The sequence below is a fragment of the Neomonachus schauinslandi genome, chromosome 16 (genome assembly GCF_002201575.2).
Source record: "Neomonachus schauinslandi chromosome 16, ASM220157v2, whole genome shotgun sequence".
NCBI lineage: Eukaryota > Metazoa > Chordata > Mammalia > Carnivora > Phocidae > Neomonachus > Neomonachus schauinslandi.
The window spans coordinates 59,097,720-59,106,995 of record NC_058418.1 but is presented as its reverse complement, the minus strand read 5'-3'; the positions used below and the strand labels follow the sequence as shown (position 1 = coordinate 59,106,995).

General features: G+C 47.4%; 1 protein-coding gene across 1 annotated transcript; it reads right to left on the bottom strand.

The window, feature by feature from the left end:
• Nucleotides 1-1,226: 1,226 nt before the first annotated feature.
• SPATA33 (spermatogenesis associated 33) lies at nucleotides 1,227-9,250 on the bottom strand. Its single transcript, XM_021702291.1, has 3 exons — nucleotides 9,214-9,250; nucleotides 8,780-8,950; nucleotides 1,227-1,432 (listed from the first exon to the last, which is right to left on the bottom strand). Exons 1-3 carry the CDS (start codon nucleotides 9,248-9,250, stop codon nucleotides 1,227-1,229), a joined length of 414 nt encoding a protein of 137 aa, XP_021557966.1.
• Nucleotides 9,251-9,276: the final 26 nt, after the last annotated feature.

The window sequence follows — 9,276 nt, the reverse complement described above, 5'->3', positions numbered from 1 at the left end:
TTTTTTCTAAGATCTTATTTATCTGGGGACACCTGGGTGGCTCAGTCGGTTGGGCGACTGCCTTCGGCTCAGGTCATGATCCCGGAGTCCCGGGATCGAGTCCCGCATCGGGCTCCCTGCTCTATAGGGAGTCTGCTTCTCCCTCTGACCCTCCCCCTTCTCATGCTCTCTCTCTCTTAAATAAATAAAATCATGGGGCACCTGGGTGGCTCAGTTGGTTAAGCGACTGCCTTCGGCTCAGGTCATGATCCTGGAGTCCCGGGATCGAGTCCCGCATCGGGCTCCCTGCTCGGCGGGGGGTCTGCTTCTGCCTCTGACCCTCCCCCCTCTCATGTGCTCTCTCTCTCTCATTCTCTCAAGTGAATAAATAAATCTTTAAAAAAAATATATGATTCTTCTCAATAGATAGAGACATAAAGACCAAGTGTAAAGCCTGCTGACCTTTTAGGAAGCAAGGAAATCGACACATACTGTTAGCAAACTAAAAGTCTCAGACCAGACAGAGCAGGGCGTTCTCTCCAGCCACTCTGGAGGAGAGTGGAGCCTCACCCATGAGCTGCTGGGGAGGGTGGAACGCCAGCAGGGGTCCCCTGAAAGCCAGGAAGATAGGAAGTTGTCAGCTCAACTCCCCTCCTCCCACAGCAGCTCTGACAAGGCTACTGCCAAAGGTCTCAGTGCCATGTCTGGCCCCTGCCCCAAGTCCACATTCTTCTTCTGGATCCTTTAATACTCTGTGTCAAGTTGCAGTCAGGGTAGGAGCCCTTGGGCCCCCCCCAGGGTGACTGGGTACTTTACTGTTCTGGGATTTGATGCGTTGAAAGTGAGTCCTCAGAGTCCAGCCTTCTTCCAAGTGTGGGGGACATCTCATTTGCTATAATTGCCGAGTACTTACACCACACTCCTTCAGAAGTGGACAGGAAGGACTTTAACTGCCCACCAAGAAAGAGAGATGCCACCTGCCACTGGTTCATCGCCCTGCATAGCTAGTTACAACAGAGGTATACTAATTCACTTACTACCACGAAGTTCAGTCTCTGAGCCAGAGTCACTGTTGCCCTCTGCCAAGCTGCCAGCAGCTCTGGGGAAGAGAAGACCAAGGTGGCCACTGGGGGAACCTCATTTACTGAAGGGGCAACTGCAGCTTCCCACAGGGCAGGATGGCCCTTCTGCCATCATCGCTGAGACTCAGAGCACAGTGAATAATGCCAGCTACTCGGGGTGCTTGTTTATTCTCGTAAATCATAGGCGTCTACTGTACTGGGGTTTCTGTGTCGGGAGTAGGGGCCCCATTCCACCTGCTCCTTAATGGTTCTCTGCTCTTCGCTTCCGATGGAACTGTAGCTGGCTAGAGTCTCTTTTGAGGCTCTAGTGATGATGATCTGTGGAATGGCAACTTTCTTCTTGCTCGCCTTTACCTTTACATCAGGTTTTTCTAGAAGGAAGAAAACATCCAGGTATTTAACATGTCTGTGGAAAAGCTCTTCTGTAAGGCAGACAATGCATGTGTTAGGGCCAAAGCAAAAGAATTAGATGTGTAGTTCAGGAAAAGAAATGGGCAAGGTTGAAAGCAGTCCAAACAGTAAATGAGTGTTCCGGAGCTTTAACCGACTGACAACTCAGGCATGAGGGTGGTGAATGCTAGGCACCCTCTTTCAGGGAAGAAAGGGGGAGACACACTTCTGCCATCCACTGTGGAGAGACTGAGCTGCTGGCCAGCTTGTGTGACAGACGTAGAAGGAAAGGGAATGGAGAGAGAAAAGAGGAGGCAGGGTCTGCCCCAGAGGTGAAGGTTCAGATACATAGTTTTTAAAGGATTCTAAATCTGGTAAACCGCCTCCCCCCAAAAAAAACCCTCTCTGTACAGAACCTTATCAATCAGAATGCGGAAGAATTAACATTTCTTCTTTTTTAAAAAAAGATTTATTTATTTATTTTAGAGAGTGAGTGTGAGCAGAGGGAGGGGGAGAGAGAGAGAGAGAGACTCCTCAACCAGACTCCTCACTGAGTGTGGAGCCTGACATGGGGCTCAGTCTCACGACCCTGAGATCACGACCTGAGCCGAAACCAAGAGTCAGACGCTCAACTGACTGAGCCACCCAGGCACCTCAAGAATTAACATTTCTAATACGGGCCGCAACATTTTCTTAAGCTTACAAGGATTGCATAGGACTTGTAAAATGCCAAGTTTGCCAAATGTTACAAAATACATACGCAGAAGTGCCTTCATGCCTCCCCTGCTGCGTCTCGCAGCCTGCACCCCCCGGGCCTTCAGGTTGGAGGCACTGCCTTTTAGGCCTCTCTTCAAGCACTACAGAGAGGGCTCTTTCTCTCTCTGTGCGCATAGGCATGCAAGTAGAGTTAGAATAATCACATTGTCACATAATTGTTATAAAAATGCTATCACGCTGGTCCTACTGCTTTTCAGTGTGCTTTGTGCCCCACTTAAAATACCTCATGAACCCGGCTACCTGGGGGCACAGGGAATGGTTGCTTGTTCTCCTTCAGACATCATTCTGAGCCTAGAATAACGACAGTGAACACCAACCCACAACGCTTCCTGAAGTAGGTCCTCTTATGACCTACGTTTTACAGAGGAAGGTACTGAGGCACAGAGAGGTCATTTGCTCAAGGCAGGTGGTAGTGGGAGATGCCGGGGCTCCATAGCTCTGTCTGTCTTCAGTGCCACATCCACAGCTTTGATTGTTTTAACTACCAATGAATGACCCACTCCCCCTGCTTGTGTTCCCTCTCTCGCTGTGTCTGTCAAATAAATACATAAAATCTTACAAAAAAAAAAAAAAGTACACCTTACTTTTTGCAGTCACTTTTTTCTTAAGATTTTATGTATTTATTTGAGAGTGAGCAAGAAAGCACGAGCGGGGTGGGGGAGGGGCAGAGGGAGAAGCAGACCCCCTGTTGAGCAGGGAGCCCAACATGGGGCTCAGTCCTAGGACCCTGGGATCATGACCTGAGCCAAAGGCAGACGCTTCACCGACTGAGCCATCCAGGCGCCCCTATAGTCACTTCTTATATTCACTCTTACTCATCTGGAATTTGAGCATATGGCAGGAGGTTAAAATTCAACTTGAACTTTCCCTTAAAATGTCAAGCAATTTTCCTAGCATAATTTATTGTATAATCCTTCCTTTGCCACTTCATTTTGGTGCTAGTTTTATTACATGCTAATTACACACAAACACACACGTACTCATAGTAAGGGTTTATTCTTGTCCATATTTTTTATTTCATTGATGTATTTTCTTTAAGATTTTATTTATTTGAGAGCGAGCGAGCACAGAGCCCAACTTGGGCTCGATCCCAGGATCCCAGGACACTGGGTCATGACCTGAGACAAAATCAGATGCTTAACCGACTGAGCCACCCACGCACCCTGCATTGATCCAATATTTTTTTTTTAAAGATTTTATTTATTTATTTGCGAGAGAGAGAGAATGAGAGACAGAGAGCATGAGAGGGAGGAGGGTCAGAGGGAGAAGCAGACTCCCTGCCAAGCAGGGAGCCCGATGCGGGACTCGATCCCGGGACTCCAGGATCATGACCTGAGCCGAAGGCAGTCGCTTAACCAACTGAGCCACCCAGGCGCCCTGCATTGATCCAATATTATACTGGACCTACGTTATTTTAATTATTATAAATTTTGATAGATTTTAAAAAAGATTTTATTAAGTAATCTCTACACCCAACGTGGGGCTCAAACTCACAACCCTGAGATCAAGAGTCACACATTTTTATTTGAGAGGGAATGCATGAGCAGGGGATGGGGGTTGGGGGAGTGGGAGAGAATCCTCAGGCAGACTCCCTGCTGAGTGCGGAGCCCGACTTGGAGCTCCATCTCAGGACCCTGAGATCACAACTTGAGCCTACCAACTGAGCCATCCAGGTGCCCCAATTTTGATAAATTTTTAAACTTTTAATTTTGAAGTTACAAATTCACAGAAAGTTGCAAAAGTACAGAGAAGTCCCATATACGGTCACCCAGTTTCGCCCAGTGGTCCCAATGGTTAACATCTTATGTAACTACAGTACAATATAACAACACCAAGACACTGATTTTGGCACAATGTGTGTTCTATGTCATTTAATCCCATGTAAACATCACTAAGATTATGGTACAGAACTGTTCCATCACCACAAAGACCACCTCCTCACTATATCTTAATAGCTACACCCTTCTCCCCCTGCAACCTCCCCACTCCCTGTCATCCCTAACTCCTGGCAACCACGGGTCTGTTCCCCCATCTCTATAATTTTGTCACTGGGAGGACATTATATATATGGAGTCATGCAGCATGTGACCTTTTGAACTTGACTTTTTTCACTCAGTATATTTTTAGTAGCTGAGAAACAAATGTTCCTTAAGTTTCTCTTCTTTTTCAAAAATTTATTGCAAATAATCACATTCTACCTTCAAAAAAAACTATGGAAATATTCAAACACACATGAAAATAGAATAGTATAGTGAGTACCCATATATGCATCACTCAGCTTCAATCAATATTTTGTCACCTTGTTTTTTCTATCAGTTTTCTGAGTATTTTCAAGCAAATCTCAGACATAATTTTACCCATAAATAATGCAGTATAGCGCTCTATCAAATTAGGATTGTTTTAGCATCACAATAGCCTTGTTACATCTAAGAAAACTACCATTGATTCTGTATTATTATCTAATACCCAATTTGGTTATCTCAAGAATGACTTGGCCCAGGCCTATACTGTATTTGGTACCTAGGTCCCTCAAATCTTGTACAATCTCTCTGCTATGGACTGAATGTATCCCCCCCAAAAGTCATATGTTGAAGGCCTCATCCCCAATGCGATGGTATTTGGAGGTGGGGACTTTGAGAGGTGATCAGGTTGAATTGAGGTCATAGGGTAGAGCCCCCATGATGGGATCAGTGGCCTTACAGTAGGAGGAAGAGACCACAATCCTCTCTCTTCAGCCATGTGAAGACACAGCAATTAGATGGCTGTTTGCAGGCCAAGAAGGGGTCCTCTCAGGAACCAAATCATGGTACCAGGTTGTGGGACTCCTCAGCGTCTAGGACTATGACAAATAAATGTCTGTTGAAGCTACCCAGTGGATGGTATTTCATTATAGCAGCCCAAGCAGACTAAGACACCCTCCTTTTTTTCATGTCATTTTTAAAAAAAATTTTTAGAGGATTTTAGAGGAAGGGCAGAGGAAGAGAGAGAATCTTAAGCAGACTCCACACCCAACACAGAGCCCGATGCAGCGTTCGATCTCACAACCCTAAGATCATGACCTGAACTGAAATCAAGAGTCAGATGCTTAACCGACTGAGCCACCCGTGCATCCTGATGTCATTTATTTGTAGAAAAATTAGGGTCTTCTTTTTCAGTAGGATTTCCAGCATTTTGGAACTGGCTGATTGCAAATTTCTGGTGTATTAATCTCTATAATGTATATATGTGGATTTTGGAATGCAAAATTTTAAGTATATGCATAAGTAGTGAGACAAGATGGTATGCCCCATCACACAGCTGCCACAGTTAAAACCCACAATCAAACTTTATCTCTGCCCCAGCACTTAGCCTCTGTTCTGGTTACTACTGCTGTATAACCACTTATCCCAAACTTTATTAGCTTAAAACAATGGTTTTATTTTCTCACAATTTGAAGGGTCGGGAATTCAGGACAGGTTTGACTAGGCAGCTATCACTTATGGTCCCAAGATGGCTACAGTTGAGTGTTGTCTGGAGCTGCAGTTCTCGGAAGGCTCCACTGGGCTGGACGTGCAAGATGGCCATTCACAGGGCTGGTCACTGCTGCTGCTGCTACATGGGGTCCTGTGGCTCAGCTGGGAAGACTCAAAAGCCAGGGGCTAGAATCACCTAAAGGTTTGTCCACTCACAAATTTGGCACTTGGGCTGGAAGGCACTTAGCAATCAGGACTGCTGACTTTAATACCCCCACGTGGCCTCCCCAAGTAGCTGAGCTTCTTGACAGCATGATGTGGCAGCTCTCGGTTCCAAGCACCAGCCTGGGTTCCCGTGAGCAAGGCAGGACTGCATTGCCGGTCATGGCCCAGCCTCAGAAACCATTTTCACCACATTCTACTGGTTACAATAAAATGTCAAGCTTGCAGAGATTTGAGAGAGGATACAGACTCCCCCAGGTGGGAGGAGCATCAAGGTCACACGGTAAAAAGAGAGGGAGAGGAGGAGTGGTGGCTGCCTTTGGAAAATATCCTCAGCCACACTATACTAGTTCACTTTGCAACAAATCTCAGATACCATCTCCATCAATCACATCGATTTATACTTCAGTATTTGGGGTGCAGCTCTAAGAGACAAGGACTTGTCTTCCAAGCTTTTTGAGCAAAATTCACACAAGATAAAATGCACAGTTCTTAACATGTTCAGCTGGATGAGTTTTCACAATTGTACGCACCTTTGTAATCACCCAAACAAGATGCAGAACTTTTATCACCTTACAGAGTCCTCCAGTCAGCTAGTTTCCCCCTCCCCGACCCCAGCAAGAGCTTTCTGATTTCCGTTCCACAGCAGTAATACCTACTTTTATTAATTATGTAATGCACAGAAGTTTTGACTCATCAGGACTCTGCATTCCTCTAAGGCTTCTATGGTACTAGGTTATTTGAAGGAAACTCTGACTTCCAAAAATCCTACCTTTTCCAAACCTAATAGGGAAAATGTTCAGCTTTAAAACACAAATGTAGGAGAGGATGCTCTTGCCCTAGTTTAGATGTTCTACCTGGCAGACCATGTGTCTGTCTTCACTTCTGATTGTTGGATTGTGCTCTCTGCAAGGCCACCAAGACCAGCGACTCGCCTTATTCAATGGTCTTTTCTGGGTTTACTCAATCTTTTTGCAACATACGACACTGTCGACTATTTTATCTTCTTTCTTTGAGAGTTTTTTTTATTATCTTCTTTCTTTTTTAACAGCTTTGTTGCATTCTAATTTATGTACTACCTGTTTAAAGCATACCATTCAATGATTTTTAGGAAACTTTCAGAGTTGGACACCCATCGATCCAGTTTTAAGAACACTTCCATCACCTTCAGAAGATTTCTTCTGCCCATTTGTGGCTAATCTCTGTTCCCACCCTTAGTCCAAGCTTCCCTTTATATAAATTCGCCTTTTCCGGACATCTCATATAAATGGAACAATAATATATGTGGTCTTTACATCTGGCTCCTTTCGGGGAGTATCAGGATTTGGGAACTCCTTCATGGTACAGCATGTGGGCAGTAGCTTGCTCTGTGTTATTGCTGAGATGTTTCCTTATATGGAGAAACCACACTCTTCACCGTCTTTCTGGAAAGTCCATCCTCATTCTTGCTCTCTGACTTTTCCCCTCTATGTCCAACTTCTCTCTACTCTATGAAATGAGGGTGTGACAGACACTGTTTGTACCTCTCCAGCAGGCACCCCCCTCCCCGCCCACACCTGCCCTTGCTGATAGAGGTCCAGCCCCAGAATTTTCACATTTGAGCCCATCCTAGCAATGTTGGGCAAGTGAGGTCCAGCAGGGGAAGGGACAGGACAGCAGTCCCGTATGCATGTGACACCTAGAGCCATCCAGCTGTCTGGGGACCGTGGATACTGAGGGTGGCAAAATGTAGACCCAAAGTCCTTGATGTCACTGCATGCTGCTGAGCAAGCCACCCTGAGTGCCCTCCTCTGACCCTTTATTTGGGGGACATTGAAGCGCTCAGCAGTAAAGCCGTATCTTGTTGGTTGTTGTATGGCTTGCAGCCAGAAGGCTCCTGACGGACTGGTAGCATTCTCCAAACCTCCTCCCCAGGACTCTGGCCCTTCCTGCAGTCTTCCACTCTTAAGCAAGGATGTGTACATCAGGATCTGAAGTCCAGGCCTTGCTCCCAAGCCCAACACCCTCATTTCAAACAGCTTCCCGCCCTTGATGACCTCACAGGTGCCTCAATCTGAGCCTGCGCCCAGCTCCTGTCTCCCTGCCAGGCCAGCATTCCTCCTGACATCGGCTGATCCACTGACCATCCATTCTCATGGTCAGTGAAACTGATGGCCCTGGACCTCCCACATCTCATCCAACAGCAGGTTCTGCTGGTTCTACATCCTGGACCCTTTTGGAATTCCCACTGCCCGTGCTTCATTAGCTCCTACTCAGTTGCAGTCTTGGGCCTAGGACAGGTCCCCTCACTGTCCCCAACAGCCTCTACTCTAAAGAAACGGTTTTCCAAGGCACAAACCCCATCACACCTCCCTTGTTTTAACTATTTTAACAGTTCCATTTCCACAACGCACATGACAAAACAGATGAAAGGCTTCCTATTCCGCAGCTTCTGTGGCCTCATCCCCCCCCCCCGCCCCCCCCCCCCCCCCCCCCGCCCCCACCTACATGCAAAGGTCTAGTCACCCTGGGCTGTAAACAAAGTGAATAAATTTGCCAAACTGTTCAACCCCTTTGTCCCACCAACATTCTAGTCCCTTTGATCCCCGTGCCCAGGCAGGGGCTCCCACATCCCTTCTTACACGACTCTATTCCAGACTGAAGTAGCCTTCCACGGTGCTGTTCCGGTCTGCGGAACGTTGAAGGATCGGCGAGTGCGCTGTGTACACCGCGCAGCCCCTCGACTATCCGCTGGGCGCCTATCATATTTTGTGATACATTTTCCACCTACAATCCTGGATGTTTACCTCCTAGATAAAGATCCTAGAGCCCCTGCCGTTAGTATCCCACCCCCAAACTCCTGCCCTCGGGTTCCATCCGGTCCTGGGCATGTCCTACCTTCGACTTCAGATGAAGAAGGCCACTGTCGCTTGGCTGCCCCTTTCTTCCCTTGGCAGCTCTCTGCAGCCTTGGTGTCTGGAGGCCTCTCGGTCTCTTGAGAACGCCTGTCCATCGACCTTTCCTTAGTCTTTGCAGTGGAAGAGCCGCGCCCCTTCTTTTTCTCCTCACCTGAAATCCATAGACAGTGAATTAGTCTTGTTATTTTCTTGAAGCTAGAGCCATGGGTCCCCACCCTCCAGTTGCCAGCTTTGGTCCAGAGTGTCACTTCCATTTCTCTGAACATGCGTGAAAAGACCCCCGAGGCACGGTCATCAGGGAGGACTCCGGCGCAGCGCGGACGAGCAGGCGCGGGCGGGGCGCCCAGCACCCCCGCAACCCCGCGCGAACCGCGGGCACGCGGCCGAGGAGACGGCAGGCCGGCGCTCCTTTACCTTTCCTAGATTTGTGTTTGCTTTTGGAAAGTCCCATAGGCGAACCCACCGCCCCCGCCGGCG

What these genes read in the sequence shown, in the direction of transcription:
- SPATA33 (XM_021702291.1), bottom strand. Translation starts at nt 9,250, where the DNA reads ATGGGACTTTCCAAAAGCAAACACAAATCTAGGAAAG. An exon ending in CAAACACAAATCTAGGAAAG is followed by an intron (nt 8,951 to 9,213) that starts GTAAAGGAGCGC and finishes TATGGATTTCAG; the next exon opens with GTGAGGAGAAAAAGAAGGGG. An exon ending in TTCTTCATCTGAAGTCGAAG is followed by an intron (nt 1,433 to 8,779) that starts GTAGGACATGCC and finishes TCTTCCTTCTAG; the next exon opens with AAAAACCTGATGTAAAGGTA.